We start from the raw sequence: 17,925 nt of genomic DNA on the forward strand, positions 1-17,925 counted from the left end.
GGCCTCGCCGTGCGGAGCCCGCCGGCTCGCCGTTGGGAGGGCAGGGTAGCGGCTCTCTGCCCGTGCCCTGGCGCAGCGCGGCCGTGGGGAGCGGTGTGCAGCCCTGAGCGCCGAGGTAGCGGCGGGACGGGGCTGCGGACGGAGCGCCCAGGTAGGTTACGGGGTGGGTGCCTCGCAGGGAGCATGGCTGGGGGAGCGGGGCAGCCCGTGTCCCCTGGGCTGCGGTTTTACACCTGCGCGGCGCTCCGCGCCAGGAGGTGTTTTGTGAGGGCTTGACCTGTTGTCGGAGCTCGTACGGCCTCTCCGGTGCGCGGCCTTCTGAGGTGAAACCGCCCTAGAAGCGGAGCAGTGTCCGGAATGACCGCTTCCCCCTCCTTCGTCCAGTCAGCCTTCTCCAGCCTTCACAGATGAGTAGTGCTCGGGTTGCCAGCAGCCTGCCCCGCTGGCGTCGGGTACCCGCTGCCACCAGGAGACATCTCTGTCCTTGGGCGGTGCTCAGGTGTCACATACCTGACAGCTTCTTTCATAGCTTTTAAGCGTGTTTCTATCTCTGTAACCTTAGCAAGGTTTTGGTGTTAGCGTTGATCCCTTTTTCTAGTTGCTAATATGGGTACGGTTCCTATCATTGCTAGTTGCCGAACTGTCTGTGGGAGCTGGCAGAGGGTCTGCAGCAGGCAGGAGCTCTGCAGGTGACGGGTAAGGGTGTAACCTTCCTTAATCCTAGCTCCACTGCCCAATACTAAGAGGCAAATGACAAGTGATGAGTGCTCAAGACCAGAAGCTCTTACAGAGTTCAAGAGATAAGGGATGGAGAGCAAGTCTCGGCAATGGAATACGAGTATGGAAAGGATAGAGCAGTATAGTCGTTTTTGAATGTGGTAACTTGTGTAAGCTCGTTGTAGTAGCAGGCAAGAAGCCAGTGGAGGGATATACAGGAGGGAACTGTGAGGTCAGTTTGACAAGGAAACTAAACAGACTTCTCAGCTGTGTTCATCTCTTTCAGGTCATTAACAAATGTCTAAAAATCTGGGATGGTGGTGTAGTAGTTGTGGTAGGAATAGGGGCTAGAGGCAGAAAATCCCTGGTTGAGAATTTCTGTGACTTGGGCCTGGGATATTTGTGGCATGGGGCTGAAATGGGCTGGAACGGAGATGTTTAAGGTCTAGCTGCTGTTTCTGATTCCTGGTGCCTGGCCTGTTGCTACAACCACCAAACCTGGTAGCTGTGTAGCAGACTCCATTCCTCTTAATGCATCGACAAGTACTAGAGCTGCATCTCGGCCTTCTGTTTTTTTTTAAAAAAGTTCTGTCACTATGAAGGTGACTTATAAATGGAAAACGCTGTCCATAATGTTATTTAATCTCTTATTTTTGCACAACATAAACTTGAGCTTTTATGCTGGTGCTACAGGAGTACTTCATGGACCGCTGTGGGATGGGGCGACAGCATTTCTGACGTGGATTTAGTTTAAGTGCAGTACGGTATTGAAAGTCAAGTCGAGCGTTCAAGTGTCCTTCAGGAGTGAGCAGATGTCGTTTTCCTTCCTGACAGTGGTGCAAAGGAGTGGGCAGCCTGGCAGCACCTGACTCCTAGGGAGGGTCTGCCTTAAGTGCCCCTTGTAACTCTTTGTTTAGGCTGTCACAACTGTTATCCAATGCCAAATTCACCTTTTAAAATTCTCCAGAGTAGAATGGGGTGTATCGGCTTGTTATAGCTGGCTTTTGCTATAAAGCAGTTAGTTATTTATCTACCTAAACACTGACATATGCTGTATTCCAGATAGAATTGTTTCTGAACAACATCTTGCATAATTAGCTGGATGAGCAACAGCCTGATCGCTAGGTGAGGAACACAGTATTATCAAGGAATACACTACATTACTTTGATCTGCTTAACTGAAAGCTTTGGCAGAGAAACTGTAATACAGGTATGCTGTATTACATGTTTTCACCTCGTCTACAGTATCACTAATTAGAAGAGTATAAAATCATAGCCACTTAGCAGGCCTTCTGTTGCTGGAAGATTTCTGAAACTTACTGCGTTGCTGGCACAATTACCCTTTTAATTTTGAAATACCTTCTAGTTTGTAATTTGCTTATACCGAGTGACTCTTACGATAAATATGTATATACGCACACACACGTATTTGCTACCACAGTTATTTGGAACATTTAAGGAAAAGTCTGCTCTGTGAAGGAAAGCATTTACCAGCTTCCTGCTACTTTTTTTTTTTCCTGGAAAACTTTTTTTCTTTCTCTGTGCTTAACTCTGTGACGTTGGGTCTTCTCTATCTTTTTTCGTTGGTGTTCCCAGTCTCTCTGTTTCTGATAGCCATCTTGCTGATTTATTTCCACTGTCGTTCACGTGTAGACTATTTCCTCCGTGCTGCTGCCAGTGCAGGATGAAATAATTTTGGGATTCCTACCTTTTGCTTCCCTGATACAACTCTGGAGTAGTTGTCTAGAAAAAATTAAAAAAAAAAAAACACAGGGTGCTTATAGCAAAGATCAACATTAGCATTCTGAATGCTGTTTTGAAATCGATGAATAATAACTAAGAAATGAAGCACTGTTTCCCCTGGAGGTGCCTGGGAGGCCGCTGTGGCGGTGGGGGGCTGGAGCCAGGGTGCCCCATGCAGCATTGGCCTGTGCCCGGAGCTGGGCAGCAGCTGAAAAGCAAAAGTTCCTGCCCTAACACTGCTGGCCAGGCAACTGCTGTCCCTCTTTTAAATTTCTTAGTTGCCTGGGAAACAGAGCGGTATGTTTCTGTGGAAATGGGAATTTCAGTCCCTCTGGCTAGCGGCTGCGAGGGTTATGAAACGGCCCTGAAGCGAGCACAGGCCTCCAGGCTGGCTGGCTTGTCGCAGCTTTAACCTGCGCAGGCTTGTGGCAAGGCGCCTCGGTTTGCTAGGGGGAGGCGCTGCCTGGTTGGGGGGGGGTTTACTCCTACAGAGCTTGAGGTGATTCATAATAGAGCTAAGAAAAATTTTGTGAAGTTGCTCCTTCGTTTATGGTAGCAAGCAACTACTTTGCAGTTAAAACAATTTTTTGAAGATTAATTTTGTCTTGCCCTTTATGTAGCTCAAATAAGCTAGATGTGTTCTTTATAAATAAGATTTCCTTCCTGTAACAGTTCCTTTGAAGAGAACTACAGCCCTAGATTTAGGAAAAAATAGTGATTTTAAACATAGAGGGTTTTTTTAACTATATTCATTCCATATATATATAAGAGAAAATAATGAATGAGAGTACCTACTAAGGATTCTTTCTTTTCTAACCATGAGCAAAAATTTAACTGTTTTTTTTTTTTCTTTTGTTTAAGTGGAAGTGACATTCCTAAGATTCGTAATAACTTTATTTATATATTTATAAAAATATATAAATAAAACCTTTAGATATATTTCCTATGGAAATTAATTGTCAAAAAATTATCTAGACAGTGGAATAGAATTGTTGTTCAGCTTCCTTTCATTATTGACACATTTCTTTAGTTTCAGTGTCTGGAACATCACTTAGAAATGTGAGGTTATTAATGTAGAGACCTAAAGAACCTAGTGTTGCCACAGTGGCTGATTGGAAAAGCTGGAAAACAAAGGTCTGTGGCTGCCCAGTAAAAAGAGAAATCCCTTGTGGTCTTTAGTGAGAGCAGTGCAATACAGAAGTAGGTTTAGTATCAGTGTTGGGAATGTATTTTGCTAAATGTCTGTAGTACTAATTCTCTTCAACTAGGAGACTACACTAGTTAGTTATAAATGCTAACACACTTTATCGTTCTTCTTTTAAAGGCTAGCTCTTAAGAATTATGTCTCTCTCTCTAGTAGATTTTCTTCCGACTGTTGTCAAGGTCTCTTTAAAAAGTGGAATTCAAATACGTGAACCAACATTTTATATTTATTAGCTGAAGAAATGACCTGAAGGGTGTTGGATAGATTTTTTTTTTTTTTTGAAAGCTGAATTAATCAAAATTGTTTTCAACATAAAGTTGACTTGCTCAAAAAACAACATACAAGTACCTCCTTGAATCGAACTTGATTTTTTGGGTGACGATGGCCATTAGATTTTTTCTTTTTTTTTTTTTTTTTTTCTTTAGTTATTAATCAGCCTGGCTTTACAGGGCAAAAGAAATCTGATCAGACTTGGTTGAACACTTTTACTTTTGGGTGTACCAGCCTATCTCGATAAAGTGAGATAAGCCACGCTTATTTCTGTACAACCAGAATAGGTTTCTCTGTTCAGAGCTGATTTAACTCTCAATACTCAGACCCTGGTTCTTTTAGCTTCTGACTTCCATCAGGTTAGCTCTGTGCCTTTTGCAGGAACAATGCTGCTTCACTTACTTATTGTAAATTGTTTATTAGTTAGTGCCAAATTTAATCCTTAGTGGCTTTCATGATTCCAAATGCAATTTAAGGTTTTATTTTCAAAGGAGAGTATATTTAACAATTCCATTCCTTTTAAGTAGATTCACTTAAAATAAATCAAACTTTGTTAATCTTGGTGTCAATGAGAAATGCTAATAGATCAATGCAAAAATATGTTAATGCATTAAAAAGATCAGGAGGGCACATCTGAATAAAATAACCTCCTTAAAAACATCTCACAGCTAGTTATCTTCCTGACTGAATCCGACAAAGGTTCAGTAGCACTTTGTGCAGCTGCATTAGCCCAGCTGCATGTTATTGTTTTCACATTCAGAGTTAGACCCTAAATTGAGAGTCTTTGATACTAAATGCTTGGACAATTTCTTTTTGCAGCGTAGCAAAGTCTACAGAGTTGACTAGAACTGATGAAGGGGACAGGAAAATGTGACGCAAAGAGAAGGAAAGTTCGTACTAATTTCCCCATTTTTTTAACAGAATGAAAAACGGAATTATGATTTATTATGAAAACTGGCATTAGAGTTACTGTTACTTGTGACTTTACAGTGTGATTTCAGTAAGCTGGCAAGGAAAAACAAGGCAATCTTACAAAGGATGGAAACCGAAAGTTAATTTTTTAGTTTTGTGCTTAAAGTAACCCAGGAATAACACCACGAGTCTAATTACTGTTAGTGGTATTGTATTTAAGGGCCATTGAGTGAGACTCTCGTTTGTGCCAGAACCTAGAGGTAGCTTTTAGTAAATTTGACTGCTTAATACTCTGATGACTATTTATATTACAAAAGTAACCTTTGAAAAAAGTTAGGGGAGAAAAAGAAGTTTCTGTACTTACTGTTCTATTCTTATGTTGAAAACGTTACTCATAGTGGGAGAAAATTTTCATGATTCTTAGGTTATTTAGAAACTTTAGTTCTAACTTTTATCACTCTCTTCTACTGTTTCCCACTGTAAAGAATATCTAGTAGCAGATTGCTGCTTCTCCTAGCTTTTTAAGGCAGAAGTTGGATATGGGTGAACACTATCTAGTCACGTAGATCATAAGTGCAGATCATAATTTGCTGAAATCTTTAAACCGTTGCTCGCTTTCATTCTTTTTTTGTCTTTTTTCCCCTTAGCAATAAATTGCCCATGTTACTGGTCGCTAAATGTCATGCTGAGGCGCTTAGGATAATAAAATGATTTTAAATGAGTTGATCGTAAAAAGAGATTAAACCGCTTTTTCTTTTTGTTTTTCTTTTGTAGGACATGCATCACTTTGAGGAAGAATTAACGTGTTCCATTTGCTACAGCATATTTGAAGATCCACGCGTTCTGCCCTGTTCCCATACATTCTGTAGGAATTGTCTGGAAGGTGTTATTCAGCTGTCAAGCAACTTTTCCATTTGGAGACCCCTGAGAGTTCCTCTGAAGTGTCCTAACTGTAGGAGTATTGTTGAAATTCCTGCCGCTGGTACGGAATCGTTGCCTATCAACTTTGCGTTGAAAGCTATTATTGAAAAATACCAACAGGAAGATCACTCTGATGTTGCAACCTGCAGTGAACACTATAGGCAACCGCTGAACGTTTACTGTCTTTTGGACAGAAAATTGGTGTGTGGCCATTGCCTTACAATAGGAAAACACAACGGTCATCCGATAGATGACCTTCAAAGTGCCTACATAAAAGAAAAGAAGACCTCTGGAAAACTTCTCGAGCAGCTAACTGATAAGCACTGGACTGATGTATGCTTGCTTATTGAAAAGCTGAAAGAACAGAAGTCCCAGTGTGAAAGCATTGTTCAGGACGATAAAAAAGTCGTAGTACAGTATTTTAAGAAACTTAGCGATACCTTGGAGCACAAAAAACAAGCTCTGCTGACTGCGCTGGATGAAATTAACACACACATTTTGGAAGAATATCAGCCTCTCATTGAGAAGTTGAAAAAAATAAGGGAAGAACAGCTGGAATTAATGTCACTGAATACATCTATTCAAAAAGAGGAGTCCCCACTTATTTTTCTTGAGAAGGTGGACGATATGCATCAACGTATAAAAGCTTTGAAACAGAAGCAACTACCGGATGTTAAACCTGTGGAGATTTATCCGAGGATTGGGCACCTGTTGAAAGATGTGTGGTCTAAAACTGAAGTCGGTCAGATCAACAAGATCCTCACTCCAAAAATAAAACTGATTCCGAAAAGGAAGTTACAGAGCAAAGGCAGTGGAAAGGACGGGAGAGAATCTCAAGAGCTCCTCCAGGCTGTAAATCCTTTAGCAGTCCTGCTTCTTTTTATAATAGCGGTAACTGTGTTTGCATTTCACAAACCGGTATCATCAGTTGTAGTTGAAGCTACTCCCGCTTATATCTCAGAATTCTTGCTGCTTATTTATCAAGATTTCTGCACCCATTTGCAGAATATAGTGGATGTGCTGTGCCGAACACTTAATTTACTGATGGGGTTTTTTGGGGGAATTGTTTCTCTTTGACTATTTCAATAATTGGATTAAAAGTTAGTGTAGGAATCCACAGGTTTTTTCTTTTTAATTCCTACTTAAAAGCTGGATTGTTAAAGCTTTACACTTTTCCTTTCTATTTCCCTATCCTTCCTTTTTCTGTACTGCATAGATTTCCTCTTAGCTAACTCGTAGTTAACTGAGAAGACTTGCAACAGAAAGGCTTCCTCTTCTGCTCACACGATACGGTAGGTTGGTAGGTGTTTGTTTAAATTGGAAGCTAGTCAGAAACAGTGTCTGCATGAGAAAGCTGTAATCAGCTTACAAATGATAATCTGGAGTCCCGTTTGTAAAAACTCCTCAAACATCTACTTTTTTTTGGTAACATAATTTTAAATTGTTTCTTTAATAAAAGCACTACAACATTAAAGGTTAAAAAACCACCTCAGGCTGCAAACTGGCTAGTCCTGGACGGGTCAGTCTCTAGCTCTGGTGTATATAAAACTCCCATTTTGTGTTTTACTAATGTCTCTGAATGTATTTTAACTGATACACCTGTGGTCTTTAAAGTGTATATTCGTGGCCCTGGGTTTCATTTTGTTTGTTCCTGGTTTACTAGTGGATGACATGATTTAATTCTTCCTTTTTTTTTTTTTAACCTGTGTGTAATAACTTTATGTCTTTCAACTGGTTCTCTCCACTTTACAGAGCAGTATCTGTAGGACTTCTGGTGAAACACTGCGTAGAGTTTTTCTGTGCCAGCTGTGCACAAATCAGCAGGGAGCTCTCACTGCTCACTAACATGAGCCCTGACTTTTTGCTAAACCATTTAATATGTAGTGAAAATGGACACAAACTGTAGTAAGTAGCAAAACTCCCATTGAGGTCAGTGGTATAAGGATTTAAATGTTGTCAAGAGCTCTTAAAGCAACTTGGCAATGAATGTAAATTTATATTCAGCTTTTCAGCACAAATAACAGAGATCTTTACCTTGACCTAGAGGAAACATGATAGCGTTTTATTCTGCAATCAAATGATCACTAATGCTGTTCACTACTTCTGATGAGATGCTCCGGTCTAAACTGTGCTCAGGAGTTACATCCCCAGTGAAAGCCATTTTTGGCCTTCAGTTATCAACAGTCTGATTACAGTAAGTACTGGGACAGCCTTGAAGTGTTGCTGTTACAACAGCAGAACACAGATGAGCTTACAATTCACTAAAAAACCAAAAATGAGTATTCGCCGTGTCTAATTGTATTTGACTTGATAAAAATAATAGCGTATTCTAGCATAGCAGTATTCCTTGGCTGTTGTATATTTTTAAATAATAAAAGTTGTTTAAATAGCGATTGAATTCTGAGGCTAGCCTTTAACTACTTGGTATTTTAACCCCTTGTGCAAACCAAAACTTGCCTGTCGCTACCAGCAGACACTAGTGGGGTCCTGCAAAATACCAGTTGCTGCCAGACTTCATTGAGAGCTGAGAGCAAGGTCAATCCTCAGATGTGATGCCGATTACGTTCCTTAAGCCTAAATAAAGATCCTAATAACAGTATTGATATCCTAATATTGCTGTATTGATAAAACGCTGAGTCTAGCCAAACAGCTACTGCGCAGCTCCCTTCTCTGCAGCTCGGTGGGCTTGATCGTCTGGGTTTGAGGAGGGAGCCAGCAGCGCTTCAGAGGAGTGGGACTCTGCCTGCGTGTTGGGAGTGGTTCCTAGAATTTGTACACATGTTTTCTGTAATCTTTGAGAGTTACAAAGGCAAATCCCATGAATACCACTGGCCAGGTTTTGAAATGGTGTTTAGGTATATCCTGGGACTGGATAAATGCTGTCGTATTAATTTCCCAATAAAATTGGGAATTTGTTTTTGACTTCAGCCCTGCTATAAGGCTGTCCCTTGGCATATAAGTCTTGCAAAACCTGGTGCTACATGTCCACTGCCATGTGAGGCTGCTTTTTTGACTTACCTTTTGTTTTCCTTTTTAAAAACTTACAGAAAGTTTATAATGCAATTTTATTTTTCAAGACTACAGGAATTTATAAAATGCCTTTACCACCCATTGAAACCTTTAGTACTTGTACTTATAATGCACTGTGTATTTTAATAAATGTGCATACAAATAAAATATATTCTTACAGTAGGATTGGCTAACACCTTGATTTCCTTACTGCGCAGAACCTTCCCTGTGATCCTAAACAGCGCTGACACACGGAGCTGAACTGGTGAGAGGAGACAGAGCAGCGGGTCCCCCTAAAGCAGGGCAGTGGGCGTTCAGCAGCGCTCTGTCTAGCTTCTTCATTTTCTTCCAAGTGCCCCATTTTTTTTACAGTGTGAACTTTAGGAAGATTCTCTGAAATGGCATGTCACAAGGTGGGTCGATGTGGATTTCAGTCTTTCATGTTGCCCGCCACAGGCCTGTTAGTTACTAAGTTTTCTGATAGCGAGTTGGTGAATTAATCATGGGTGTTTGACTGAGGTAACTGACTGCTGGAGTGCAGCATAGGCATTTTCTGGGAAGTGCTGTAAGCAGCTTCTCATTTTCCTCTTACCCCAGCGCTCTGTGGGGGTCACACACCTGAGACAAGCTGTTTCAGCTCTGCTCTTTTCCATCATCTGTGCTGGGTACGAGTCCTGCGTGCTGAGCTTCATGTAACGGAGATGGAAACTTTTTCAAGAAAATGAAATCTTTTTACTGCATTTCAGTTGAGGTGTGAGAGGGCTTTGTACCCTGCCAAACCTATAGCGGGGTTTTTCTCATCTTTTGAACTAGCCTCTTTTGAAACCTCATTCTGGAAGTATAATTCTCACTGCATGCATTTTTTTAGATTTTTAAATTTTTTTTTTTTAGACAGGAAGTCTGGTTGAAAAAGATGGGGTTGAGAGCCAGTGGGGGAAGAGATTGACATTTCCAGGTTATATCTTAGATTCCCAATGTTTTATTGCCAGGTATCCAGGCAGCCCACTGGGAACGGTGCAGGGTGCTGAGATACTGAGGTGGCCCCTAACAGTGTAATCACAGTATCGCTCTTCCAGGAATGTCTCCTGCAGATGAAAATCATGCTCTGTTCCCCCACTCACCTTCCCCAGCTTGTTAGTGCAAGCTCAGGAGTTACTGTGCTTATGTGCCACCTGCCCTGCTGCAGCTTTCCTTACCGCTTCATGGGTTGGGTCATCATTATTCCTCTGCTGCTCTTTAAAAGGGCTGCTCTCTTGTACTCTACCTTTTTGTTCTTAGCTTCAGGATAAATGTATGGGCAAGATCAGCTGTACTGCAAGATTTTCTAGCTTCATCTCAAGATGGGAAAACCAAAAGTCTGCACAGCACTCATGGCTGGAGTGGGGCTGTGGCAGAGAAGTGTTTTGCATTTTGGTTTTTTTCATCTAGTATGCTTGTGACTGCTGCTATGCTGTGGTTTCTGAAAACTGCCCCAACGTAGCACTGAGATCTCTTCCTGACAGTAATTTAGGCAGCGCACATACACATCACTTTATTCCATGTACATTAATATTCACTTGTTAAACATTAAGATTGTATCAAATATTAACATGACATTGAAAGCATAGCTCTATACCTTACAGCAAATTGTTACAGTGCCCCCCACGTTGGTTTTCCAGATCAGCTCCATGGTGATGATTGTGCCCTTTGGGATAGTGTTTGTCTCCATCACGCAGTATTTATGTGTAACTTACCACCTCAGGACTACAGCAACAAAAGCAGGATAAACTCACTCAGGTTTTGTAAAGTGTGCATGGTATGAAAATAGTCCTTGTTTGTGTTTCCAACTTGTGCTCACAGCACAGCACGAGCTGGCAGTCTAGGGCTGTTCTTAGCCAGCTTTTCTGCCACTGGGCCTCCTTACCGAGCAACAGCACAGCAATGTTTTTTTTCCAGGAAGCATACCACCAACAGACAGAGGCACTTCTAGTTCAGGCATCAGTACTAGTGCAGGTGTGCCAGATACTTTTGGAGTAAAACACACAATTTCAGTTCTTAAAGTACAAAAAAGGTCAGATTCAAAGCAAGACCCATACACTGAAGTATCGGCAAGACACTGATGGAAATGGAGAACTGTCTAACAGCCAGGTGAGCAACGGGGGCAGGGTACAGATGTACATAACCTTGCCCCTTCCATGGGAGTAATTCAGACCCTTGCAAAATGATGGTAGAAGTCAGCAGATGGCAATTACTGTGTTAATAAGCCCTGAGTGTACAACATGGCCACAGTCTGAGAGAGAGGGAGGAGGTGTCGCTACAGGAGGGGAGAAGAGAGTGACTGAAAAGCAGCTTTCTAAACAAAATCAATTCATTACAAAGCGGCTACAAATGTCTGATTCCCACACCATGCTGCATTTTACATACCACATCCTTATAATATACATGTAAATTATTTTGTATGAAGACTTTACTTTCCAGAACTCATATAATAAAATGTTACAGGACACACTGATGACATTTAAAAGCAATTTGCTTACTTTAATAGATACTGTAAAACCCAGACATTTAAAACTAAGTGCAGAACCCAAGCACTGACATCAAGCCTACCCAGGAAATATTAAAATGCAGCTAGATACACAATTAGAGAAATAGCATTTTTTTCTTTTACACAATTCATATAGACTGTATAATAAAAAAACCAGAATTTATTGAGGCTGGTTTTATTAACAAGCTCAAATAAATGCAAAACTAAAAAAAAAAATCTCAAATAATACAAAAAGTTTTAGACAAAAGTAAACAGCAGCAATGAGAATGGAAGTTTATTCCACTCTATTTTTGAGCTATACTACACCCAAGAGTGCCGAGCTCAGCCAGTCCTTTAGATGCAATAACTTTGGGGTTTGTGGCCACACTTTTCGTGGTATTGTGAGTCTTATAAATTCCAATTAATCTGTCTGCTATCTCAAACATGTTGTTTCGCAGGGAGATGATGATGAATTGTGCATTTTTCGTTTGCTCCTGAAACAGAAGTTATTTGTATTAGCCCACAGTATTTCAAAAAAGCTCTGTTCTTGTATGATCTCTATACGCGGGTTTTAGGAACTAAGGAATACAACCCTATATGTAGTTCTGTCATTCAACAAATCCACAGGTGCCGAGGCCTCAGAGCTCCTGCTGTCCATAATCAGTACGAGCACAACATGCTCCCAGCTTGGCTATCAGCATGAAGCACTGAAATTTACTTACGCATGAGTTTCCTCTTTTTATCTTTTACTTGACTTATTCAAGTGAATTCAATTAAATACACATAATTTCTTTCCAGAATTGCAATTCACCACAGTTTTAACGTGAATTCCACAAGACTGACCGAACCTGGGTATTACTGAGTTACCTGAATTGTTACAGCAAGGGTTGCTTTAAGAATAAAAAGGAAAACAAACCTATTTCCATGCACTGAGAATGGGGAAAGCAACCCCTTTGCTAATGAGGACAAGCCTTGACAAACACTAGTTCTGTGACCCTAAGGCAGAACAACAATAGATAACAAAATAGCTAAACTTGGTGGTGCTTTAAAAACAAAACAAACTTTATCCTTAAGAACCCAGCAGTATCAGTGTGGGGCCTCCCACGGGGCTCCTGAGAGCACTGAGCAGGAGCAGCAAAGCAACTGTACAACTCTGGCTCCATTCTTGCTGTGGCAAGCTGGGACCCAATAGCTTGCTGGTCAGGCCACAAGAAGGGAGGAAAGTGCAGTAGGAGAGAGCAGAGCAGCATCTTAACTAGGCAAAAAGAAAAAGTAGAGCTTCTCTGCGGCAGGGGGCACAGCGTGGCAACACCAAGGTGTAGCTGCTGCTGCTGCCGCATCGGAGAAATCCAGTAAGGACTGAATGCAAACTGCATAGGATTACCAGGTTGGGTAAAATCCAGCCCGTAGCATACAGCATGGCACGGGGGGGGGGTCCTGATCCCTGATCAGAGATCTCATAATATCCAACAATGATGTGCTGACGTGGATGGAGCTGGTTATGCAGGTAGGCCATTGCGCTGCAACAGGACCATCCAACCCACTCAGCAGTTAGGGGTGTGTCCCTGCAGACTGCGAGGCTGGGCAGACCGAGGGCTGGCCACCTACCTATTTTAACAAAGCAGCTATAATCACTTTGTGGGAAGGTACAGCACACACACGTGCGCTATATGTTGCATGTACGTACTATATGCTATGATAGTGTGTACTATCCTCTTCTCCTAGGATAGTACTAATTCAGAAGTTGTATACAAAATATGGAGCTATAGCTATATACTAAGCTATAATTTGCATTTAAGAGCTAAACTATACTAAGTTTCAAATTTAGTTGTTAGTCTACACTGCAGTTGAAATTAAAATCTTTGCTCTACCACATCACATCTGGGTGATGGACCCTCCTTTGTGAAAAATACAGGGATTGTGGAAGCAGAGTTTAAAACTACAGTTGCAGACAGGTATCTTCAAAGCGTTTCCCTAATTTTAAGTAGCTAATCATAATCTTTGGCACTTCTAGGGTGTTCCCAAAACTGGTGGTTATGCTTTGGATAATTCTGAGAACTAAGTTTAAATTAACAATCAGAACTGTAGCAATGTAAATGTTTGCTTGACTTAAATATGGTGACAACAGAATTTTTAAAGGCATGAAAGAAAACAACCACTAATAAAGACACAGATCAAAGAAGCCTGTGGGAAACAGCTCATGCTAATGAAATGGAAGTATAAAGCCAGGGAACCTCAGCTGCACCCGAGAATGAAGTCATGAGCTTGGATACACAAACACATTACTAAGAGCTACGTAAATTATTGTGTCTCAGCTGACTAGAGCTGATTATTTTGGGGAAAGTATCTATATTTTAAAGAGAAAGCAGTAGCAGCAAGGATACATGGAAATGTGGCACCTTTGGCAAACTCCAGCACTCTTCAGACAGCTTTTGAAACAATACAATCAGGATTTGGAGAGAGCCAACTTGTAGATCCTCTATTAGTTGCCTCATTTCAGGAAAGCATCAAACTTAGCAGCTTAGAAAAAATATGCAGAAAGCAACATTCTAAGCACCTTTCTGGAAATCTGCTTAGTACATGGTTTCCACCTAATTATTTGAAAACACTCTTATCATTCCAGATTTTTAAATCTGGCCGTAACTGTGTTACCACTTTGTCTTTTCTGGCAGAGGAGAAAATATCTTAGAAAAATTACACTACAGTAGTTACCATTAAATACTTACATATATGTAATACGCTACAATAGATACATTCTTGAAGTCAAGCGCTGCATCAATCTCATCCATAAAATAAAGTGGCGTTGGCTTGTAATGATGAAGAGCAAAAACTAGAGCCAGGGAACTAAGAGTCTTCTCTCCTCCTGATAAGTTAAATATCTTCTTCCAACTTTTCTTTGGAGGCCGAACACTGAAAGAAATGAGTTTGTAACTTATTTCTGTTCACGATGAAAATAAATACATCGTGGTGAAAAGCGAGTCACAAGACAGGAGGGAATTCTTGGAAGACAGACACAAAGAAGCTCGACTAAAACCATGGATGAGCTGCTTGATACTTAGTCCTCTGCAGCTGAGAGGTAGCGAACTGGATTATTTCTATTCACCAAGGAGTAACTCCCTGGATGCACGCACAGCTACATGGTCAGCTGACATTTGCCTGAACTCAAACTATTGTAACACTCAGCTATTCTCTGTAGGAACTATAACACTTAAGAACTGCTATTTAATTTTCTTTCAAAAACGCTATTCTACTCTTAAGTAATGAATATACTCTTAGGACCATTTATGACAGAACAATCTCCAGTCACCAATGTGACTGACATGATTCCCTAGGCAGAATGAAATGATTTGGGAATGAAGAAACCCTGAGAATTTACTTCAGCAAACTCAAAGCTTTCTAACTGCTGTTAGTTACTTTTTTCTCCAGGAGAAATGAATCTCTTTGTTACTCAATGCTAAAAAGTTGTGGCTTCTGTCAGTATCTTGCCAGTACTTGCCAAGAGGGAGGACTGTCTTGGTTAGCAGATGATCAATGAAAATTTACTTAAAAAGCAGGTTGAAAAAAGGAATAGAACAACTAAGAATTAGAGCAATAATACAAAGTATTTTGACAAACCTAAACATGATTCCCTCAGAGAAGGGGTCCAGACTGTCCACAAGTTCTAATTCAGCATCCCCTCCCAAAGTAAGCATCTGGTAATTTTCCTTCAGTTTATTTGTTATTACATTAAATCCTGCCATAAATTCATTTAGCCTTTGTTTCCTAAGATCTTCAAAAGCTTGTCTGAAGTTGTCTCTCTCATTGGTAATGTCATCCAATTCAGCCACACGTTTCAGGTATAGCTCTTCCTGCAGAAAAAAAAAAAGTACAGTTAAAGAAGCTGTCTCCTTAATTTAGATTTTAAACCATTTTTCCTACTATTTGAAAATTCATTTTTCCCAGAACATGTAACAGCCTTGGAACAAAAAACCAAAACCAAACTCTCTTTTTTCTCATCTCTATGCTGCTGATGGAAAACCTATGTTAAAATAAAAAAAATATTTAATCTGTTGAATAGTCCATTACTGAAGCGAGTATTGTGAGGAGAAAAAAATCCTGGTATTGTTGTGTATCCGTCTAGACTGTCAAGACTAGTCGACTCTAAATAAACAAACTTTCACAGGAGAAAGTTGTCTTCACCTGACATCGATGGTATCAAATCTAAAAGGTGTATGTAAGCTCCTAGATACAACTTTCACACTTGGCTAAGTACGAGCTATTCAGGATGCTAGTAATAGCACAGCCTGCGGAGGAGAAAGGGGAAATTCAAGGGTTCCATTTCAGTTTCCAAAAGAAAGGAACTGAAGAAGAGGACCACCTTTTCCTGGTATGCCCATAGAGGAGATACTTTCTTTTGTCACCTAGATAAAAAGTGCATTTTTGCATGCACTTCAAGTGCAGGATCCATTTGAGCAGCCACCTGAAGAAAAATGCACAATTGGAAGGTTACCTCCGTACTTCAGAAGCGATGCCATGAATTCTGTACAGGTTCAAGTAGTGGAAAACAATAAAGCTGTATCCACAATGCTTACCTTAGATGAGGGGTGTGCCGTACTATTGCAGTAACAGGCAATGCAATATCAAAGAGATGAATCCTACTACTACACAATAGTAATTCAGCTTACCTTCTTCTTATATTCTGCAATAGCACTAAGGTTGGGTTTCATTTCATGACACTGGGCTTCCAGGAGAGCTATCTGATTAGTGATAACATCTGGATCCTTGATAGCCTCAAGCTCTTCTTGATTTAGTACTGGAAGTTCTTCAGGTGGCTTGTCTTCTATGGGGTGCAGTGATAATTTTGATATCTAAAATTCAAAACCAGTTACTAAAAGTCTTTAAAGACCACATTAGTTATCACATTAACATGTTTCTAAAATAAACATTTTCTGTATTAGTACATACAGAAGCTTCCAATCTCAAAACATTCAAAGATTCTTCACATAACTCCCTTTAAAAATAAGATGCGAAAAAGACAACAAATATACTTTTATCCTATTATTCTGTTCCTGAACATTATATACATAATTCTTACACTGGAGATTTCTCTGTAATAGGAGCAGTAGCAGACAACGAGTACATCACCTCTACTGATGCCATAGAACTTTAATAACTATACACTTAATACTCTGGGCCAGAGTACTACTATGGGCCAGAAAAAGTCAGGATTCCATGCAGAACTGGTTCCAGAATAATTAAAAGCCCTTCCCAGAAGCTGATCAGAGACACTTTTGAAATTAACACACCGAATGTCAGACAATGCTTAGAACTAGCTTGTTCAACAGAACTAGAGCAGTTAAAATGGACGTGACAGCAAGAAATAAGGTCTGTGTGAAGCTATCTACGTGTTCGCCTGAGTGAAGGCTGCCAGCAGTCCTGCTCAAATACAACTCAGGCTGAGAAGCTAGTGTTGTAGCACCTAGCTAGCAATTCCTTGTTCCCACTGGTTTTAATTTACTCGATGAGCTGGTTCAAGCAGCAGTCTCTGAGGAGCAGAGTTTCTTCCTGGCCCCACAGAATCCCTATTGGCCCGACTATCTATAACTGGGGAAAGGCAATTTGATGTACCAAATGGACTACAAGTTTTAGGTGAAACGCTTTCAAGGAAAAGGTCTTGCCATTTTTATAAAGAACAGCTTAGTGGACACAGCACTGAATACTGTTACATGTCACTTGTGTTTTAGTTATCAATGTTTTAAGTCCTCTTTGCTTCTCAGCTATGAGGGTGCTTACCCTTTTAAAACATTTTTTAATATGTAACAGAGAGGATACTCAAGCACAAAAAGTCTCTTGGTTGCCATTTATGGCCTATGTATTTTTCCCTCATTGCTCTTAATTACTCATAGATAGCGTTATGTCAGTTATAGCTATCTTACCATTCTTTCATAAATTAAAAAAAAAACCTTAAAAAGCTAGAAGCTAAACCATTTAATTCATAACTCATCCATACCCTTGTATGTAAACCAGAAAGTAAGAATCTGAAAGGTCATATTTTTTTAGAGTTGATTGTTATACCATAAACACCAATAAACTGTGAGCTGAATAGGAATTTTCTCCCAAATTATCTGTTTTCTAACTACCTGTTAACATATTAATCTGTTGAGATCTTATAGTTCAAGTTTTAGGAACTACACAATTTCCCTACCTCTTTTTGCCAGTATTTAATCTTTGACTGGTGTGCAGAAATATGACTATCAATTTGTTCAATTTTCAGCTTAATATTAAGAGCTTCCTTTTGAAGTGCATGTTCATCATCTTGAATAGTTTTAATCTCCTGGAGTAAGCTGCGATGTTCCTCCTGAACTGCTGGCAACGCTTCCTAAACAGAAATGACCAAAAAAAGTGCATCAGTTGCCTACAAAAGTGTTACCACTTTCTTGGGTTATAGATTTGTTTTCACTTTATTATTCACAGAGCTTACTCTCCACAATCTTAAAGTACTGATGTAAGCAAGTACATATTCTTGTATTAGATTAACCAGGTCCCTGGTTAGTTCTGGAATGACTGAAATATGCTTGCTGTGGTTTAACCCCAGCTGGCGACTGAGCACCACACAGCCGCTTGCTCACTCCACGCCCCTGGTGGGACGGGGGAGAGAGTCGGAAGA

At 40.4% G+C, this 17,925-nt stretch overlaps 2 protein-coding genes across 2 annotated transcripts in view; one reads left to right on the forward strand and one right to left on the reverse strand.

The window, feature by feature from the left end:
- The first annotated feature begins 25 nt into the window (after window positions 1-25).
- TRIM59 (tripartite motif containing 59) lies at window positions 26-8,959 on the forward strand. Its single transcript, XM_009278969.1, has 2 exons — window positions 26-151; window positions 5,621-8,959. Exon 2 carries the CDS (start codon window positions 5,624-5,626, stop codon window positions 6,842-6,844), a length of 1,221 nt encoding a protein of 406 aa, XP_009277244.1. The 5' UTR covers window positions 26-151; window positions 5,621-5,623; the 3' UTR covers window positions 6,845-8,959.
- Window positions 8,960-11,580: 2,621 nt separating this feature from the next.
- The window catches only part of SMC4 (structural maintenance of chromosomes 4), a 43,274-nt gene continuing 36,929 nt past the window's right edge, over window positions 11,581-17,925 (reverse strand). The window contains exons 20-24 of the mRNA XM_009278981.2: window positions 17,464-17,637; window positions 15,944-16,126; window positions 14,895-15,127; window positions 14,006-14,189; window positions 11,581-11,773 (exon numbers count right to left, since the gene is read on the reverse strand). Of these exons, the coding sequence (XP_009277256.1) occupies window positions 11,585-11,773; window positions 14,006-14,189; window positions 14,895-15,127; window positions 15,944-16,126; window positions 17,464-17,637 (963 nt within the window). The 3' untranslated portion in view covers window positions 11,581-11,584. The remainder of the gene's footprint in view (window positions 11,774-14,005; window positions 14,190-14,894; window positions 15,128-15,943; window positions 16,127-17,463; window positions 17,638-17,925) is intronic.

The sequence above is a fragment of the Aptenodytes forsteri genome, unplaced genomic scaffold (assembly GCF_000699145.1).
Source record: "Aptenodytes forsteri isolate BGI_AS27 unplaced genomic scaffold, ASM69914v1 Scaffold299, whole genome shotgun sequence".
Lineage (NCBI taxonomy): Eukaryota > Metazoa > Chordata > Aves > Sphenisciformes > Spheniscidae > Aptenodytes > Aptenodytes forsteri.

Excerpts from the sequence above, each read along its gene's own strand:
- TRIM59 (XM_009278969.1), top strand. The coding sequence starts at position 5,624 with ATGCATCACTTTGAGGAAGAATTAACGTGTTCCATTTGCTACAGCATA.